This window comes from Symphalangus syndactylus, chromosome 9, assembly GCF_028878055.3.
Source record: "Symphalangus syndactylus isolate Jambi chromosome 9, NHGRI_mSymSyn1-v2.1_pri, whole genome shotgun sequence".
NCBI lineage: Eukaryota > Metazoa > Chordata > Mammalia > Primates > Hylobatidae > Symphalangus > Symphalangus syndactylus.
In genome coordinates, this window is record NC_072431.2 from 74,878,945 (window position 1) to 74,899,621 (window position 20,677).

Genomic DNA, 20,677 nt, shown 5'->3' on the forward strand with positions numbered 1-20,677 from the left:
GCCCTCACCCCATGGGGGGTCCCAGATTCGAGGCTGCAGCAGAGATGTCCTGCCCTTGTCAAGAGATTTACACTTTCCCCCAACTTCCTCTGAGCTTTTGGAAATGGTGGATGAATAAATACAGGCACAGACAGGTGATTTGCCCAGAACTGGTGAGTAACAAGCCTGCTCTCAGGCCGTGTGACTCCTAGTTCAGTGCTTTTTTTTTTTTTTTTTTGAGATGGAGTCTCACTCTATCGCCAGGCTGGAGTGCAGTGGCACGATCTTGGCTCACTGCAACCTCCACCTCCCGAGTTCAAGCAATTCTCTTGCCTCAGCCTCCTGAGTAGCTGGGACTACAGGTGCCCGCCACCACACAGAGCTAATTTTTGTATTTTTACTGGAGACGGGGTTTCACCATGTTGGCCAGGCTGGTCTCAAACTCCTGATCTCAGGTGATCCTCCTACCTTGGCCTCCCAAAGTACTGGTATTGCAGGCATGAGCCACTGTGCCTGGCGCCCCCCCCTTTTTTTTTTTTTAAAAAAAATAGAGATGATTAGCCAGACCTGGTGGCACATACCTGCTGTCCCAGCTACTAGGGAGGCTGAGGTGGGAGGATCACTTGAGCCTAGGAGGCAGAGATTGTATTGAGTCAAGATCATGCCACTGTACTCCAACCTCGATGACAGGGCAAGACCCTATCTTAACCAAAACAAAACAAAACAAAAAGATACGGGGTCTTGCTATGTTGCCCAGGCTGATCTTGAACTCTTGGCCTCAAGCAGTCTTCCTGCTTCAGCCTCCCAAAGTGCTGGGATTACATGTGTGAGCCATTGCACCTGCCCCTGGGAACTTTTTGCTGGGAGAGGTTTCTCTTATTAGTCCTGGCTTCAGGAGGGCAGGACCCCAAACCAAGGGTTTCTCCAAGTGAACAGCACTTTGGGGATGAAAGTGGGGTTAGTACTCGGGGTGGAGCAGAGGTGGCTGTAGCCTACAGGGCCTGCTGGAGCCTAGGACAGCACTTCGTGGGGAAAGCTTGGGCTTTACCTGCCCAGGATCTCTTTGGGCTCATAATTCTCATAGAAGTTCTGTGCAGAATGAGAGTCCAGCAGTGCCTCGTCCCGGGTCATGCTCAGATCTTCAGTGGGGGAACTCTGGGTGGCTCTGAGAGGGGAACAGAAAGAAGCTGTCACCCTTCCTGACCCAGGGGGTGTTCTCCCTGGAGTCTGGAACTGTTTCTCACTCATCCTTACATCTCCTGGCACCACACTGGCCTATAGTGAATGTTCCAAATAAATGTTTGTGAATTGAGGCCAGGCGTGGTGGCTCACACCTATAATCCCAGCACTTTGGGAGGCTGAGGCAGACAGATCAGGATTTTGAGACCAGCCTGGCTAACATAGTGAAACCTCATCTCTACTATACAAAAATTAGTCGGGTGTGGTGGCACACGCTTGTAGTCTCAGCTACTTGGGAGGCTGAGGCAGGAGAATCACTTGAACCCAGGAGGCAGAGGTTGCAGTGAGCCGAGATCACATCACTGCCCTCCAGCCTGGGCGACACAGCCAGTCTCTGGCTCAAAAAAAAAAAAAATCTTCTTTGTAGAGATAGGGTCTTGCTCTGTTACCCAGGCTGGAGTGCAGTGGTACGATCATAGCTCACTGCCGTGTCAACCACCTGGGCTCAAGTGATCCTCACACCCTAGCCTCCTGAGTAGCTGGGACTAAAGTATCCCCCAGGCTGGAGTGTAGTGGTGCAATCTTGGCTCTTAGCTCACTGCAACCTCCACCTCCCAGGTTCAAGCGATTCTCCTGCCTCAGCCTCCCAAGTAGCTGGAATTACAAGCACCTACCACCACGGCCGGCTAATTTGTTGTATTTTTAGTAGAGACAGGGTTTTGCCATGTTAGCCAGGCTCGTCTCGAACTCCTGACCTCAGGTGATCTGCCTGCCTTGGTCTCCCAAAGTGCTGGGATTACAGGCGTGAACCACCATGCCCGGCCCTAATATTTAAGTTTTTTGTAGAGATGGGGTCTCCCTATGTTGCCCAAGCTAGTCTCAAACTCCTTGACTCAAGCAATCTTCCCGCCTCAGCCTCCCAAAGAGATGGGATTATAGGCATGAACCACCACTGGACTTGGCCACAATTTCCTTTTTAATAGGCCACTCCTGTAGCCTCTCCTTATCTGCCCTTGTTGTGACTGTGCTCCCTGAAAACACACCCCCTTCTAGGACAGGCTTCCTGCACTCCATCCCACTGCTCCTTCCTCATGTTTTTTTGTTTATTTGTTTGTTTTTGTTTTTTTTTGTGGAGACGGAGTCTCGGTCTGTCACCCAGGCTGGAGTGCAATGATGTGATCTTAGTTCACTGCAACCTCCGCCTCCTGGGTTCAAGCAATTCTCCTGCCTCAGCCTCCACAGTAGCTGGGATTACAGACATGCACCATCAGGCCTGGCTAATTTTTGTATTTTTAGTAGAGATGGGGTTTCACCATGTTGGCCGGGATGATCTCGAACTCTTGACCGCAAATGATCCACACACCTTGGCCTCCCAAAGTGCTGGGATTACAGGCATGAGCCACTGCACCCGGCCCTTCCTCATGTATTCTATCCATAACTGGGACTTTCATAATCACTCACTCACTCATTCATTACATCTCCATTCTGCAGACACTGAACACCCACTCTTTGCCAACCACCATGCTGGGTGCTCTGAGGGATGGAGAGCTGGGTGGGCCCATCCTGGTCCCTGCCTCTGGTGTCACTTGTCAGTGCATGCTGTCACCTCCCCCGCTAGATTATCATCTCTAGGATGTCCTAGCCATCTCTGCCCCCCATACCCAGTGCAGGTGTCCGGCAGGGGCTATACCTTGAATGTGTGTCAAGGGTTGGGCAGGTACCCCTTTGGCTCAGGGTCTTGCCGGCAGAATGCCTCATATCCTACCTAACAATGGCCAGTGAGCCCTTGAGTGGTCCTGCTGCAGCATAGAGGCAGTACAGAGCCAGTACACTCAGGCCTGGACACAGAGGCGCTGAGCTACCCCGCCTTGTGTCAGGAACATGGAGGCTCCTACCAGGGAACTCAACTCCTGCTTCAGTGTAGGATTTAGGCCTAGCGTGATGGCTCACACCTGTCATCCCAGCACTTTGGGAGGCTGAGGTGGTCAGATTACTTGAGGTCAGGAGTTTGAGACCAGCCTGGGCCACATGGCGAAACCCCATCTCCGCAAAAAATACAAAAATTAGCCAGGCATGATGGCTCTCGGACCTGTGGTCCCAGCTACTTGGGAGGCTGAGGCAGGAGGATCACTTGAACCCAGGAGGTGGAGGTTGCAGTGAGCTGAGAGCGCACCAGTGCACTCCAGCCTAGGTAATGGAGTGAGTGAGACTCTGTCTCAAAAAACAAGACAAAACAGGCCGGGCGCAGTGGCTCATACCTGTAATCCCAGCACTTTGGGAGGCCGAGGCAGGAGGATCACGAGGTCAGGAGATCGAGACCATCCTGGCTAACACAGTGAAACCCTGCTTCTACTAAAAAATACAAAAAATTAGCCGGGCATGGTGGCAGTTGCCTGTAGTCCCAGCTACTCAGGAAGCTGAGGCAGGAGAATGGCGTGAACCCAGGAGGCAGAGCTTGCAGTGAGCTGAGATCGTGCCACTGCACTCCAACCTGGGCAACAAAGTAAGACTCTGTCTCAAAAAAAAAAAAAGACAAAACAAAACAAAATCAGATGCAGGATTTGAGGAATGCAGAAAACCAACAGGGAAAAGGGCAGATAGAAAACAGGCCCAACCTGCCACTCAGCAGGGCCAAAGCTGCCTCCAACCCCCTTCCCCCCACTGCTTCTGGGCCTAAGAAGGCCTGGCCTCGCAAAGGAGCCAATTTGCTGACCAGCCAACAGCAGCTCTGGCTGCCTCCGGGATTGGGCGGGCTGTTCCAGGAATCCTGGTGGCCCCACTACTGGGTGCCTGGTTACCAGAGGAAGGTTTAGAATAACAAGTCCCCTCTGCTGGTGCCAGGCATCTGGGCTGCTCACACACAGGCCTTCTCTGCTTGCCCCATCAGCAACTCAGCGGAGCCCGGGACTGTCTGTTTCCCATAAAAACAAGCCCATTTGCTGGTAAGTCCTAAGTCCTCACAATGGGCACCTTTGCCTCAGCACCTCCCAAAGCTGGGTAGCGCCAGCTCTCTCCTCTCCCCCAGCCCTCCATGAGCAGAAAGTACACTTGGACCCCCATATGAGACGCCAGCCTAGGTACAAGTCTCCAGTCCTTGGCACAGCCAGCTTGGCCAAGTTGTGGCTGCACTCACCTTTCCTGGGGGGCTGAGGAGGTGGTTATCTTGCCCCAGCCCCAGCTCCTACTGGAGCCAACTTTGTGCCTCTGTCTACTGCCCCACCCACCCCTCACACCTTTCCCAAGACTCCTGTGGACAGGGTCCCCACATGGGAGTAGGTGGCCCAGTCCTTTTTTTAGAAAGAATCTCGCTCTATCGCCCAGGCTGGAGTGCAGTGGTGAGATCTCAGCTCACTGCAACTTCTGCTTTCCGGGTTCAAGCGATTCTCTTGCCTCAGCCTCCTGAGTAGCTAGGACTACAGGCATGAGCCACCATACCCAGCCAATTTTTGTATTTTTAGTAGATATGGGGTTTCACCGTGTTGGCCAGGCTAGTCTTGAACACCTGACCTCAAGTGACCCTCCCACCTTGGCCTCCCAAAGTGCTGGGATTATAGGTGTGAGCCACCGCGCCTGCCTGGCCTGGTCCTTTTTGGCACATAACTTCCCTCCCCTGAACTCTGAAAGTCCAAAAACCAGATCAGCCCCGGGGACCTCTTTTCTGTAGGAAAGTCCCCCAGATGGGAGTTTCAAGGGTCAATGCTGCCACTCTCCCTGGTCCATCTGCCTTCAGAAAAGAGACATGGATGGAATGGATTTGGGGGTTTCTATCTTCTCCACCCCCAGTCCTCCCTGCTCCCTGCCTGTCACCTGGCTTTTGTCCATCACTGAGCTAGCTACTCACGGTTAAGTGCTTGCAGGCTCTTGAAGGAGCTTGACAAGAATCCCAAAGCCCCCGGGAAGAGGGGACCACAGAGGGCTGAAGCCGTGTCCCGAGCAGACACTTGGAAGATACCGTCTGCTGTTGTTTCGGGTTTTGCTATTTGATGACCGGAGGCTAATGTGCCAAAAATAAATCACAACTGCAAACCCAGGAGGCAGGCCAAGGCTCTGCAGGGACAGGGCATGGAGCCGAGTCTCCAGGCGGGAGTGGGGGACCTCTAGTGGAGGGTGAGGGAAGCTTGGGTGGCCTGAGACCAGGCCAGACAGGATGTAATAGTGATCAATCTCCCCTCTGGAGCTCCCTTGGCCTCCAGGCCCAGAGAACGTAAATCCAGCCTGTGCGGAGGGCACTTGCTTCTCTGGGAGCAATTTTGATTTCCGCGTATGCTGAGAGCACTGCTCTGGAGGCTTTCTCAATGCATGACTGCAGCAGCTGACTGCCTGGGCTGTCGCAGGGACAGTGTGCATGATCACGCTACATAATGCAGACCTGTACAGGTTAGGGAGGCCGGGTGCAGTGGCTCACACCCAGCGCTTTGGGAGACTGAGGCAGGAGGATTGTTTAAGACCAAGAGTTTGACAGCAGCCTGGGCAACAAAGTGAGACCCTGGCTCTACAAAAAAATTAAAAAATTAGCCAGGTGTAGTGGCACGCACCTGTGGTCCCAGCTACTCAAGAGGCTTAGTGGGGAGGATCACTTGAGCCTGGGAGGTCAAGGCTTCAGTGAGCTATGATCATGCATGCCACTGCACTCCAGCCTGAGCAACAGAGACTCAGTCTCAATCAATCAATCAATCAATCAATCAATAAGGGACCTTCCCCTGGGAATCCACCTCTGATCTACCCTCCATAATTTCATCTAAAAAACCTTCCTTTAAGGCCAGGCACGGTAGCTCATGCCTGTAATCCCAGCACTTTGGGAGGCCAAGGCGGGTGGATCACCTGAAGTCAGGAGTTCGAGACTAGCCCGGGCAACATAACGAAACCCTATTTCTACCAAGAATACAAAAATTAGCCAGGCGTGGTAGTGTGCACCTGTAATCCCAGCTACTCAGGAGGCTGAGACAGAAGAATCACTTAAACCTGGAAAGTGGAAGTTGCAGTGAGCCGAAGTCATGCCACTGCACTCCAGCCAGGGTGAAAAAGCCTGTCTCAAAACAAAAAAACCTTCCTTTAATCTTACATCAAATGTGTGGGTTTTTAAAATTATTTATGTGTTTTATTTTATTTTATTGAGACGGAGTCTTGCTCTGTTGCCTGGGCTGGAGGGCAGTGGCACGATCTTGGCTCACTGCAACCTCTGCCTCCCATGTTCAAGCGGTTCTCCTGCCTCAGCCTCCCAAGTAGCTGGGATTACAGGTGCCCACCACCACACAGAGCAATTTTTGTATTTTTAGTACAGATGGGGTTTCGCCATGTTGGCCAGGCTGGTCTCAAACTCCTGACCTAGGTGATCCGCTCGCCTTGGCCTCCCAAAGTGTTGAGACTACAGGCGTGAGCCACCACACTCAGCCTATTTTATTTTTTTGAGATAGAGTCTTGCTGTGTTGCCCAGGCTGGAGTGCAGTGGTGTGATCTTGTCACACTGCAACCTCTGCCTCTGGGGTTCAAGTGATTCTCCTGCCTCAGCCTCCCGAGTAGCTGGGATTATAGGCACAAGCCACCATGCCTGGCTAATTTTTGTATTTCTTTCTTTTTTTTTTTTTTTTTTTGAAACAGAGTTTTGCTTTTGTTGCCCAGGCTGGAGTGCAATGGCATGATCTCGGCTCACTGCAATATCCACCTCCCGGGTTCAAGCAATTCTCCTGCCTCAGCCTCCCAAGTAGCTGGGATTACAGGCATGTGCCACCACACCTGGCTAATTTTGTATTTTTAGTAGAGACGGGGTTTCTCCATGTTGGTCAGGCTAGTCTCGAACTCCTGACCTCAGGTGATCCGCCTGCCTTGACCTCCCAAAGTGCTGGGATTACAGGTGTGAGCCACCGTGCCTGGCTCTTTTTTTTTTGGGACGGAGTCTCACTCTTGTTGCCCCAGCTGGAGTGCAATAGTGCAATCTCAGCTCACTGCAACCTCCGCCTCCCAGGTTCAAGCGATTCTCCTGCCTCAGCCTCCTGAGTACCTGGGATTACAGATGCTTGCCACCACACCCGGCTAATTTTTGTATTTCTAGTAAAGACAGGATTTCAACATGTTGACCAGGCTGGTCTCGAATTCCTGACCTCAGATGATCCACTCGCCTTGGCCCCCCAAAGTGCTGGGATTACAGGCGTGAGCCACCATGCTCGGCCTTTTATTTTTATTATTTTATTTATTTGTTTTATTTATTTTTATGAGACAGAGTCTTGCTCTGTCACCCAGGCTGGAGTGCAGTGGCACGGTCTTGGTTCACTGCAACCTCCGCCAGGTTCAAATGATTCTCCTGCTTTAGCCTCCTGAGTAGCTGGGATTACAGGCACACGCCACCACGCCCAGCTAATTTTTGTAGTTTTAGTAGAGATGGGGTTTCACCATGTTGGCCAGGCTGGTCTCGAATTCCTGACCTCGTGATCCGCCTGCCTCAGCCTCCCAAAGTGCTGGGATTACAGGCGTGAGCCACCGTGCCCAGCCTTTTACTTTTATTATTTTATTTATTTATTTATTTATTGAGACAGAGTCTCACTCTGTCACTCAGGCTGGAGTGCAGTGGTGCAATCTCGGCTCACTGCAGCCTCCGCCTCCCGGGTTCAAGCGATTCTCCTGCCTCAGCCACCTGAGTAGCTGGGACTATAGGCACGCGCCACCACGCCCGGCTGATTTTTGTGTTTTTAGTAGAGACGGGGTTTCACTATGTTGGTCAGGCTGGTCTCAAACCCCTGACCTCATGATCTGCCTGCCTTGGCCTCCCAAAGTGCTCGGATTACAGGTGTGAGCCACCACCCCCGGCCCTGTTTTTATTTTTTTAAAGAACCTTTCTTACCCATTTCATTTTCAGCCTGCAGTTTCTATTGTGAGGAGTTTCATATGCCAGGAAAAACATATGGTCTCTTGGTGCACGCGACTTCCTGCCAGGGTCCTCATCAGTATGATTCTACCTCACAGGGAGTTGACAAAACTGGCAGCACTGCGCAGCATGCAGGCACACATCGGACACTTAGTTTTCATTGTTCCCTCTCATTTTAAAACTACCTTTTTCCAAACTCCTAATATTCCAAATTGATGGCAGGAGGTGAATGTAGGGGAGACAGTGCTTTACCCATGATCTGAGCTCACAAATATGTTTTTAATTTTTTTTTTTCTTTCTTTTTTTTTTTTTTTTTTTGAGATGGAGTCTCTCTCTGCTGCCAGGGTGGAGTGCAGTGGTGACATCTTGTCTCACTGCAACCTCTGCCTCCCAAGTTCAAGTGATTCCCCTGCCTCAGCCTCCCGAGTAGTTGGGACTACAGGTGCGCGCCATGGCACCTGGCTGTTTTTAATTTTGTATGTATTTTTAATTTTTAAAATAGAGATGGGAGCTGCGTGCGGTAGCTCACACCTGCAATCCCGGCACTTCGGGAGGCTGAGGTGGGGGATCACCTGAGGTCAGGAGTTCGAGCCCAGCCTGGCCATCACGGTGAAACCCCCACCTCTACTAAAAAGACAAAAATTAGGCTGAGTGTCGTGGCTCACACCTGGAATCCCAGCACTTTGGGAGGCCAAGGTGGGCGGATCACGAGGTCAGGAGATCGAGACCATCCTGGCTAACACGGTAAAACCCCACCTCTACTGAAAATACAAAAAATTAGCCGGGCATGGTGGCGGGTGCCTATAGTCCCAGCTACTCAAGAGGCTGAGGCAGGAGAATGGCGTGAACCTGGGAGGTAGAGCTTGCAGTGAGCCGAGATTGTGCCACTGCACTCCAGCCTGGGCAACAGAGTGAGACTCCGTCTCAAAAAACAAACAAACAAACAAAACAAAAATTAGTCCGGCGTGGTGGTGGGTGCCTGTAGTCCCAAGTACTCTGGACGTTGAAGCAGGAGAATCGCTTGAACCCGGGAGGCAGAGGTTGCAGTGAGCCGAGATCACGCCACTGCACTCCAGCCTGGGTGACGCAGCAAGACTCTGCCTCAAAAAAAAATAAAAAATAAAAAATAAAATAACAAGAGATAGGAGTCTCACAATGTTGCCTAGACTGGTCTCAAAGTTCTGGGCTTAAGCAATCCTCCTCTTTTGGTCCTCCCAAAGTGCTGGGATTACAGGCGTGAGAAACCACACTCAACCACAGATACGTAATTGATACACATTTTACAAAGCACTTCATACAGTTTCACTTGGACAAAACCCTGGTATTAAGCCAATTTTAGAGAGATTGTGACTTGGTCAAGGTTGCCAAGTAGGTGAGTCGGAGAGCCTAGATTAACCCCGGATGTTGTGGGCGCCAGCGTTTCCTTAAAATGCTGACCATCTGGCTGGGTGCGGTGGCTCACATCTGTAATCCCAGCACTTTGGGAGGCCGAGGTGGGCGGATCATGAGGTCAGGAGATCGAGACCATCCTGTCCAACATGGTGAAACCCTGTCTCTACTAAAAATACAAAAATTAACTGGGCACAGTGGCACATGCCTGTAATCCCAACTACTCAGGAGGCTGAGACAGGTGAATTGCTTGAACCCGGGAGGCACTGCAGTAAGCCGAGATAGCGCCACTGAACTCCAGCCTGGTGACAGAGCTAGACTCTGTCTCAATAATAATAATAATAATAATAATAATAATAATAATAATGCTAGACTCCATCCCAAAAATAAAAAATAATAATAATGCTGACCATCTATTTCTTTCACTTTGGGGAAAGTTTTTGTTGAATTGTTTACATAAAAAAGAGCTGAAAAAGACTTCAGGGAATGAGTGCTAAGCATAAAAGCCTCCAACTTACTGAAATGCAACACATTGAAACACAAATTCTGCAAGGTTTTAAATACTTGGAACTCTTTAACTTACTGTTTTCTTTTTTTTTTTTTTGCTTTTTATACAAGGTCTTGCTCTGTTGCCCAGGCTGCAGTGCAGCAGTGCAAACATGACTCACTACAGCCTTGACCTCTTGGACTCAAGAGATCCTCTCGCCTCAGGCTCCTGAATAGCTGAGACCACAAGTGGGCAACACCATGGCCAGCAATTGTTTTTTCTTTTTTTTTGAGACGGAGTTTCGCTCTTGTAGGCCAGGCTGGAGTGCAATGGCACAATCTTGGCTCACTGTAACCTCTGCCTCCTGGGTTCACGCAATTCTCCTGCCTCAGCGTCCTGAGTAGCTGGGATTACAGGCGTGCGTCACCACACCTTGCTAATTTATTTTTATTTTTATTTTTAGTAGAGATGGGGTTTCACCATGTTGGCCAGGCTGGTCTTGAACTCCTGACCTCAGGTTATCTGCCCACCTCGGCCTCCCAAAGTGCTGGGATCACAGGCGCGAGCCACTGTGCCAGGTCTAATTTGCTTTTTTTTCTTTTTTTGAGAGAAGAGTCTCACTCTGTCACCCAGACTGGAGTGCAGTAGCACGATCCTGGCTCACTGCATCCAGGGTTCAAGCAATTCTCCTTGCTTCAGCCTGAGTAGCTAAGACTACAGGCGTGCGCCACCAAGCCTGGCTAATTTTTTTTTTTTTTCTTGAGACAGTCCTGCTCTGTCGCCCAGGCTGGAGTGCAGTGGCGCAATCTCGTCTCACTGCAACCTCTGCTTCCCAGGTTCAAGCAATTCCCCTGCTTCAGCCTCCCAAGTAGCTGGGATTACAGGCACCCACTACCATGCCCTGCTAATTTTTGTACTTTTAGTAAAGATGAGATTTCACCATGTTAGCTAGGCTGGTCTCGAACTCCTGAACTCAGGTGATCCACCTTCCTCAGCCTCCCAACGTGCTGGGATTACAGGCATGAGCCACTGTGCCCGGCCTAATTTACCGTTAAAAACCTATTTTCTCCCTCACATTTCTAAGCTACAGATTTGACTCTTGCTGATTTATAAGGTATCTTCAGGTGATTGGTTTCAAGGCTCCTATGGATAACAAAAATCCATGGATGCTCACGTCCCTTACATAAAATGCCACATTATTTGCATATAACCTATGCATATCCTGCTGTATACTTTAAATCATCTCTAGATTACTTATAATACCTAGTATAATGTAAACAGGATATAAATAGTTGTTACACTATTATTTAGGGAATGACAAGGAAAATAGTCTACGTTTCCTACAGAAATGACCATGAATTTTTTCAAAAAATTATTTTGAGACAGGGTCTCACTGTGGGCTGGAGTTCAGTGGTGTGATCATAGATCACTGCAACCTTGGACTGGGCTTCTGCAATCCCCCCACCTCAGCCTCCCTAGTGGCTGGGACTACAAGTGCATGCTACTGCACCTGGCTGATTTATTTTTTGTAGGGATCTCACTTTGTTGCACAGACTTCAAATATTCTCAATCCTCGATTGACTGAATCCATGGACACCGAACTCAGGGAATTAGAGCGCCGACTGGACAATCAATGAATGCATCACAAAATCCTTTCTGACCTTAGGGCAAAAGGCCAGTGCACCTAGAGGATTATTCCACACCTTTCTCCTTGTAGCAATGACTCCTACCAGGGAGAGGCCTGGCCAGTCATGCTTGCATTTCATCATTTTTCTTTGATTCAATTCATTTGAATCACCACTACACCTGGACACGAGGGACATCTGAGCATTAACACTACAGACTCAAAGACGTCCCGAGCCTCCAGGAAAATGAGCAAGTGTCTTCTATAAACCCAGGAGGGAATATGCCGGGGGAATGGCCAGGAGTGAACTGTGCTGAGGCCCCTCTTTCTGAAAGACAGCCTCTTTCAGGAACTGAATGTTTAGGCACTCCAGGAACACAGCTGATAGGAGGCGAGACAGCAACTGGCTAATTCCCTCAATCACCAGCATCTCACTCACCTGGCAGTGATGTAGGGCTCTGAAACTCAGAAAAAAAAATCAGAAAACAGAACCTACGGAGGCCAGGTGTGGTGGTTCATGCCTACAATCCCAGCACTTTGGGATGCTGACGCTGGCGGATCACCTGAGGTCAGGAGTTCTGTACCAGCCTGGTCAACATAGTGAACCATCTCTGCTGCTCACTTAAAAAAAAAAAAACCTGCTGACCCTTTTGTAGTTAAGCGTGATGATTGGGTTTTCATGCTTATGAAGTGTGCCTCCCTCAAAACTGGTTGCATTGACACATTACCCATCTGACATGAAAAAAGTGGCCTACTCCAAATTGAATTCCATCCTCTTAAAGTTCTTCCCTAGCACGGAGTGGGGGATGGCAGTTAGCCTGAGTGTTTTAGGAAGAGGAGGCTACAACACCTTAAGCAGAGGAAAAGCACCTTCATATATTAAGAATGGTTTTTTATCTTCAATCAGGGGCATCCAAGGGAGAGAATATAGTCATGGGTTTAGTTACAGTTTACGGTTAGGCCAGTAAAACCCCTTCCTCATCCCTCTTTTCCACTTATCACTAGTGACAGAAACTATGACTCCAGGCTGCTAAAAGCCTAAAGCAAAAGAAAACAGAACAAAAGGTGGATTGCACAAGCTTGCTTGGAAACAGTAGAGGAATAGTGACATGTAGCGCTGACCTAGCCATAGGGAACCCACCCCAAATAGACCTATTCCTGTTTCTTTTATTCACTGATTAAAACAATGTATTTTGTTTTTTCTTGAGACAGTCTTGCTCTGTCAGTGAGTGCAGTGGCATGGTCTCAGTTCACTGCAACCTCCGCCTCCCGGGTTCAAGCGATTCTCCTGCCTGTCTCCCAAGTAGCTGGGATTACAGGCACGTGCCAGCATGCACAGCTTTAAACAATATTTTAAGCAGAGTTTCCTGCTACTGCTCAGCTTACGTAACTCCATACCCACAGCACCTACAACCTTTGAATTGAGCAGCATGTTATGTTTGCAAGTGAGCTACTCCTTATATAACCCGTCAGGGAGCTGTCAGATCTGGGAGGATGCTAATTTCATAACCAGAGACTATAGACTAAATGAACCATATCTTAGAAGAAAATGACTTTATTCTAATTAACTCACAAAGAATAAAATCATAAAGGAGGCCACACAAACATTTGCCCAGTCCCAGATTCTACAGAATAGGGACACCCCCCATTCCATTTCAATTCTGAAGCAAGGAAGCTAGGAATGACAGGAGAGGTTTAACTGATGGTTACACTTTATACCCTCACTATCAATTCTATTTTTATACTAAATTAACTTAGTTATGAGAGCTGATTTTCCATCTCTCCAGGTTGAACTTCTTCATTAGGCCAATCCTGCAAACAGAAAAGATTAAGTTAGAAGAGTGCTAGCTTCATAAACTCAATAAAACAGAAGCCTTCCAAATTATGAAAGCCACGACAAAAGGCCAAGGCTATGGCTTTTTTTTTTTTTTTTTTTGCTAAAAAATAGAGATGAGGTCTTGCTATGTTGCCCAGGCTGGTCTCGAACTCCTGGACTCAAGCAATCCTCCCACCTTGGCCTTCCAGAGTGCTGGGTTCCACGAAGGTTATGGTTTTGTTTGTAAGCTACTGAAGGCATCCTACAACTAACAAGACACCCTACATCTCAAGAGTTCCCCTGAGGAACTTAATTAACTCCTTTCACTCAATGAGGTACAGATACCAGGTATCAGTCTTTTTGTCTATTCCTGGATTTTGGTGAAAAAAGAATCTAATCTTATATTCACAGCCTTAAGGCTAGAAGGTCACTTACATCCAGTTATCACAGTAAGATCTGGCAGACTGATTTATACCTTCTTTTTTTTTTTCTTTTAAATTTGAGACGGAGTCTCCCACTGTTGCCCAGGCTGGAGTGCAGTGGCGGGATCTTGGCTCACTGCAACCTCTGCCTCCCAGGTTCAAGCAATTCTCCTGCCTCAGCCTCCTGAGTAGCTGGGATTACAGGTACCTGCCACCACACCCAGCTAATTTTTTGTATTTTTAGTACAGATGGGGTTTTGCCATGTTGGCCAGGCTGGCCTCAAACTCCCGACACCAGGTGATCCACCGGTCTTGGCCTCCCAAAGTGCTGGGATTACAAGCGTGAGCCACTGTGTCTGGCCTATACCTTCTAAAGGAAGAAAATTCAGAAAATTACTCATAAAAATGACTAGAAACCTCTGGCCCAGTTGTTAGGAGTTAATTCTAGAGAAATTTCAACAGTCTTCTCTAATTTATTAATTTATTAAACACAGATTCCCCTAAGCTCTATAGTATCCAGGAATTCCACTGTGAATTAAGCAGATGTAAATTGGACAAATCACCTACCGTTCGCAAGTCGGCACTGTTTCAGCACCTCATTGAAACCCTCACAGAGCTTGATGTCACCCTGGTTCTGGGCACACTCCAGAAACTGTTTGATCTCATAGAAGCAAGGCTGCTGTTGCTGTGCTGGCTGGGTTCCCTGAGGCTCCTGCGAAGGCGAAACATTCAACATTGCTGAGAAAGAAAATCATACCTATGCCTAGACAATGAAGAGTATCCATCCTCTTTGAGGTTAACGGAAAATGGAACTAGCACCAGATGCAAATTAAAGTTTCCATCTATTAACATGGAAAGTGAAAACATTTAAATCTTCATTTACTTAAAAAATATTTTAGGAGAAACGTGGTGGCTCACGCCTGTAATTCCAACACTTTGGGAGGCCGAGGAGGGTGAATCACTTGAGGTCAGGAGTTTGAGACCAGCCTGGCCAATATGGTGAAACCCCGTCCCTACTAAAAATACAAAAATTTAGCCGGGCGTGGTGGCAGGTGCCTGTAATCCCAGCTACTCAGGAGGCTGAGGCAGGAGAATCGCTTGAACTCGGGCGGTAGAGCCTGGACGACAGAGCGAGACTCCACCTCCAAAAAAGAAGAATTTAAATAAATATTTTTTGTAAAGACAGGGTCACGCTATGCTGCCCAGCCTGGTCTCAGACTTCTGGGCTCAAGTAATCCCCTCACTTCAGCCTCCCAATTTGCTGGGATTATAGGCATGAGCCTCTGTGCCCAGCCAAAAGTGAAAATATTTAAAAGCTGAAAGCCAACAGTTTTAACAAAATTCCAATTACAACCAGAAAGATTCATAAATAAAGATGCAAATAAAGTGGAATTGTTATCTTGTTATCAAGACTAAATGGTTTACTGAAGCTTCAGGGAGGAAAAATGGTACTATTATAGAAAAATGGATGGAGCAGTTTCAAGCACACCAGAAATACAAGAGTATACACACCTATGCTCATTAGACTAGAAAACCCACACACATCAGAAAGATGGGTAATGGCAAACATCACGTATAAGAGCACAGAGCTATGCGAGATTTTTGATTCGTTAACTAAGATCAAGACAGGATTAGCAGGAAGTGTCATTGGGATGAAATATTCAAAGGGAAAAGTGGTTGTTTTACAGTGAGTCAAGTGGACTGTTGTCTAAGTCTACTCCTTGGGAAGAAATACAATTTGTACAGTACTTGTTGGTGCTGGCCTAAGGCAATAACTCAATAGCCAAATGTGGCTTTAAAACCCATTGTCTATTAACAGCACAGTGGGTTCTAAAATCAAAGACAATTCCTACACATAAGGAACTTACAAACGTCTGGGTTTTCTCATAAAATCCATCCATGGAAGGGAAATGCTGCCTAAATTCCCACCTGGTAAGTGATGTCAGGTCTCGCAGGCTCAGCATTACTTCCTCCACTGAAGCCCCCCGTCATAGCGTGACCCAGTGTGTGCCCCACAGCAGAGCCCACAGCCACGCCAGCTGCAGTGGTTGCCATCTGGGCCATCAGACCAGGCTGCCGGGGTGCAGCAGCAGAAGAGCCAACTGCAGATGGGGGTGCCGCTGCTGGTGGCTGAGCGACTGGTGCTGGCCTGGCTGCAGCTCTCATCTGAGGGGCCCGGCTGTGAAAGAAAAGAAAAAAACATCAAGTTCCCAATTCCAACCAGTTTTGGAAACTGTCAACTTAAAATAACTTACATATTAAAATGGACCTCAAGATTTTCATTTCAAATTATTTACATCATTTTAACCCTTCATTTTTTTTTTTTTTTGAGATGGAGCTTTGCTCTTGTTGCCCAGGCTGGTGCAATCTCAGCTCATTGCAACCTCCGCCTCCCAGACTCAAGCGATTCTCTTGCCTCCACCTTCCGAGCAGCTGGGATTACAGGCACCTGCCACCACGTCCGGCTAATTTTTTGTATTTTTAGTAGAGACGAGGTTTCACTATGGTGACCATGGCTGGTCTCAAGCTCCTGACCTCAGGTGATCCACCCGCCTTGGGCTCCCAAAGTGCTGGGATTACAGGCGTGAGCCACCGCGCGTGGCCTAATTTTTTTTTTTTTTTTTTTTTTTTGAGACAGGGCCTCACTCTGAAACCCAGGCTGGAGTGCAGTGTCACGATCCTATCTCACTGCAACCTCTGCCTCCTGGGTTCAAGCAATTCTCCTGCCTTCGCTTCCCAAGTAGCTGGGATTACAGGCGCGCACCACCACATCTGGCTAATTTTTCTATTTCTAGTAGAGATGGAGTTTCACCATGTTGGCCAGGCTGGTCTCGAACTCCTGACCTCAAGTGATCCACCTGCCTCGGCCTCCCAAAGTGTTGGGATTACAGGTGTGAGCCACCACGCCCAGCCACTTTAATCTTTTCTTATAATAGTAATAGCCTAGGACATACTAATTTTTTCTGCTTCTTTGCAACCATTTCCATGTATTCGCATAGCCCACAGTATCTTTAAAGACATATCCAACATGTCATAAGAAATATAGACTACTAAAAGTTAGATTCTTACAGGATTTATTCATTCAAGTATTAGGTAACTACAAGGCGCTGGTAATGTAACTGTGAACAAGAGACAAAAATCTCTGCATTCATGGAGTTTACATTTTATTGAGGGATCAAATAATCAACATAGGCTGCGGAGTGGTGGCTCTTGCCTGTAATCCTAGTGATTAGGGAAGTGGAGGCAAAAGGATTATTTGAGGCCAGGACTTTGAGACCAGCCAGGGTCACATAATGAGACCCCGTCTCAACTAAAATATAAAATAGAATAAAGTCGCCAGGTGTGGTGCACAGGTGGCGCATGCCTGTAGTCCCAGCTACTCTGGAGGCTGAGGTGAGAGAATAGCTTGAGCCCAGGAAGTCAAGGCTGCAGTTAGCCATGATTACGTCACTGCACTACAGCCTGAGTTAGATTCTGACTCAAAATATAAATAAATAAACATTCTAATTAAGACCTAAAGATGGTCAACTGGGGAAATAGTCTAGTCCAATTCCTTCATTTTACACATTACAAAACAAGACTGGCCAAAGTGACTCGTCTGAACTATTACACCAAAAGCAACTTCAACTATTCCTCATCTGTTCAACGTTCAGATGTTTTCAACAATTTCGAAACCCCTTCTCAAATAACAAAAGACTAATTATGTCCTGCAAGTATTTAAAAATCTTCATATGTATCACGCTCCCTCTGACCATTTCCGGATTATTTCCTTGGGTGCTCTTTTCCCCGAAATCAGGCTAGGTCAAAATTTATGCCTTCCTACCACCGGGCCATAACGTTATGCCTTTCCCGTTGTTTGGATAGGAAACTTTTTCCGTAAGTGAATTCTCTCCCCACACTCCCCTAACATACGCTTTACATTCAATCTACCCCCGCCTGGCTGAGGCGAGCCCATGCCGCAGCCGACCTCGGTTCGCCCCCGCCCGCGGCCTCCCTCTGCGTCATTGCGCCAGTAGGGTCCGGACGGCCGCGCTTTGGTCTCAAACCCTGCGATGGTCTCACCTGGCCGGAGGGGCCATGCGGGAGGTGCGGCTTCGGCTTCCACGCGGCATCCTAGGTACGCGACGGCTAGGCCTCCAGACGGGTGACAACCAGCGAAGAGCTAAGCGACTTCTGAGAAGACCGGAAGGTGGGAGGCGGGGCTGGCCTCAACGCGCAACCAACCAGAACACAGGCAGAGAACTTCCGTTCTCCGGCGTCTCCGCAAGCGTGAAGGTCATTGGAAGAGCAGGGCGTCACGGGGACGCCTCGTCCTTCGCGGCCAACGTCCTGAACTTGGCGCCAGGAGCTTTAAAACCCGGAAGTTCCTGTGGTTGGTCCGCGAACCTTGTCCTCCGGTCCCCGCATGAGAGCACTTAGCATTTTGCTTCCCTAGGGCAGCTGGACCGTCGCTGCGTCCTTCAAACATTTGTATTAAATCCAACCTTAAGAGTGACTCACATCTCTGGCTGGATTACCAGGGGACCTTGGGCAGATTGCTTAGCCTTTCTGAGCATTCAGTTATAAGGGCAAATATTTTTGGAGGCACAATGTGGACGCGTAGTATGAACTGAATGAAAGACATCGGTTTCGTCAAAAATAAAGAGTTGAGTTAGTTGTATTTGGTATTTCTCTTTCTTGTCTGTGGATCCAGTCAGCAAAAGTTAAATTCAGGCAGCAATAATGTTTTACATTTATGTATTACTATATATTTTCAGCTCCTTTTCATATGTATTATAGAATTTGTGTCCAGAATTGGAATAGTAACAATACACTGGTAAATTCAACAAAAATTTACTGGGTGTCTAGCTAGGTTCTGGAGATACTGCACCAAACCAGATAAGATTCTACCTTCACGAAGTTAAGTTTCAAGGAGGGGAAACACAAACGCCTACGTAAATCAGGTGGTGGTGACGTGAAAAGCGAGGAAGGAGACTGGAAATTAGAGGTTATGCAAGGTGGAGGGGTCATTTGAACGGAGCCCTTGAAGAGGTGGGGAAGCAAGCCATGTGTTTATGAAAATAAGAACATTACAGGAAGAGAGAACAGCAATTGCAAAGGCCCCAAGGATCTGTGCTTTAGTGATACTTGATGTGAAATGCTTTTTTTTTTTTTTTTTGAGACGGAGTCTGGCTCTGTCGCCCAGGCTGGAGTGCAGTGGCGCGTTCTCAGCCCACTGCAGCCTCCACCTCCCGGATTCAAGCGATTCTCCTGCCTCAGTCTTCCGAGTAGTTGGGATTACAGCCGCACGTCAACCCGCCTGGCTAATTTTTTATTTTAGTAGAAACAGTGTTTCACCATGTTGGTCAGGCTGGTCTCGAGCTCTTGACCTCAGGTGATCCATCTACCTCAGCCTGCAAGTGCTGGGATTACAGGCATAAGCCACCAGGCCCAGCCTGAAATGCTTTCAACAGTTACATTAAACATCGCTAAAATAAGGGGAAATTTGGCTAGTGGCATTTCATAATGGGCCCATGGGAAAGTCCCTTGGTTGGAGTGAGGTTTATTGAGGAGAGGAAGCGGAGCTGGAACCCGCATTTCTGCTTGATGTCAATCAGAAATTTCTCCCTTCCACCAGAGGAAGTAGAGTTTAAAACAGCCTTCCCGTGTCCCAGCAACAGCAGAACGTACTTGGAACTAAAGGGTGAATAATGTGGGAGCTAAGCTATGAGGATGCAAGGCAAAAGAATGATATAATGGGCTCTGGGGATTTGGAGGGATGTGCTGGGGGGTAAGGGATAAAAGACTACACTGTTGAGTACGGTGTACACTGCTCGGGTGATGGGTGCATCAAAACCTCAGAAATCACCACTAAAGAACTTTTCCATGTAACCAAACACCACCTGTTCCCCCAAAAGTATTGAAATAAAAAGATTTCTAACAATAAAAAGGGTGAATTATACAAAAACCTTTTGTAAAAAACAAAGCTTTATTTTTACATAACTTCTTAAAGGAATGAATGCTTTACAAATAATAAGACTTTTTACTTGCTTTTAGATAATTCATAAGCAGAGATGAAGAAAAGGAGTCTTATAAAGGATACATTCTAGCACAAGAAGGGTTTAGAATGAGGAGAACTTTGGACAGTTCAAGACAGAAAGGAATCCAGACCAGAACAGGCACCATTTTACTCAAACGTGGCTAAGTCATTCATTCCTAAATTTAAAGACTATTAGATATTCATACAAAGTTATTTTGTGTTGGTAAGGGATTGGAGAAAACCTAAATTCCTGCCAATAGAATATTGGTTAAAAAAATAATGGCAGGCTGGGCGCGGTGGCTCACGCCTCTAATCCCAGCACTTTGGGAGGCCGAGGTGGGCAGATCACAAGGTCAACAGATCGAGACCATCCTGGCTAACATGGTGAAACCGTCTCTAGTAAAAATACAAAAATTAGCCGGGTGCGGTGGCACATGCCTGTAGTCCCAGCTACTCGGGAGGCTGAGGCAGGAGAATGGCGTGATCCCAGGAGGTGGAGGTTGCAGTGAGCCAAGATTGCACCACTGCATTCCAGCCTGGGTGACACAGCAAGACTCCGTCTCAAAAAAAAAAAAAAGCACATTCACATAATATGCAACTATAAAAAAAGAATGAGGAATCTTCCCTGTATATTGACGTGAAATGATTTCCAAAATAAACTACAAGTGATAAAAAAAAAAGCAAGGGGTAGAATTGAGTAGTGTGCTATTATTTGTGTAAAACAGAAAAGACCATATTGTATATGCATAAAATACCTGAAGTTGATAACACTGGTTGCCTTCAGGCAGTGGGACTGGGTGTCTGTGGTTGAGGGGGCAGTCAGTAGCTTTTGGATGTTGAAGCAGTTAATGTATTCTGTCCAAAAAACAAATTAAGAAAAAGTTAATTAAAACAAAGAACAAG

General features: G+C 47.7%; 2 protein-coding genes and 1 pseudogene across 5 annotated transcripts in view; 1 reads left to right on the plus strand and 2 right to left on the minus strand.

Moving 5' to 3' along the window:
* PHKG1 (phosphorylase kinase catalytic subunit gamma 1) overlaps positions 1-5,506 on the minus strand; it is a 13,006-nt gene extending 7,500 nt beyond the window's left edge. Inside the window, exons 1-2 of one of the 3 annotated variants that reach the window (XM_055293066.2) lie at positions 5,000-5,506; positions 1,028-1,144 (exon numbers count right to left, since the gene is read on the minus strand). In XM_055293066.2, coding sequence (XP_055149041.1) covers positions 1,028-1,110 — 83 coding nt within the window. In that variant the 5' untranslated portion in view covers positions 1,111-1,144; positions 5,000-5,506. The remainder of the gene's footprint in view (positions 1-1,027; positions 1,145-4,999) is intronic. The other 2 variants (XM_055293068.2, XM_055293067.2) reach the window with 2 other exon arrangements.
* A 6,655-nt stretch (positions 5,507-12,161) lies between these two features.
* Positions 12,162-12,255, plus strand: LOC129490939 (uncharacterized; annotated as a pseudogene).
* Positions 12,256-13,056: 801 nt separating this feature from the next.
* On the minus strand, positions 13,057-18,114 carry CHCHD2 (coiled-coil-helix-coiled-coil-helix domain containing 2). 2 transcript variants are annotated; one of them, XM_055293099.2, is made up of 4 exons: positions 17,818-18,114; positions 15,685-15,934; positions 14,323-14,467; positions 13,057-13,329 (listed from the first exon to the last, which is right to left on the minus strand). In XM_055293099.2, exons 1-4 carry the CDS (start codon positions 17,865-17,867, stop codon positions 13,319-13,321), a joined length of 456 nt encoding a protein of 151 aa, XP_055149074.1. In that variant the 5' UTR covers positions 17,868-18,114; the 3' UTR covers positions 13,057-13,318. The 2 variants fall into 2 exon arrangements, with proteins under 2 accessions (XP_055149074.1, XP_055149073.1); XM_055293098.2 differs by having other exon boundaries at positions 14,319-14,467; positions 17,818-17,975.
* Positions 18,115-20,677: the final 2,563 nt, after the last annotated feature.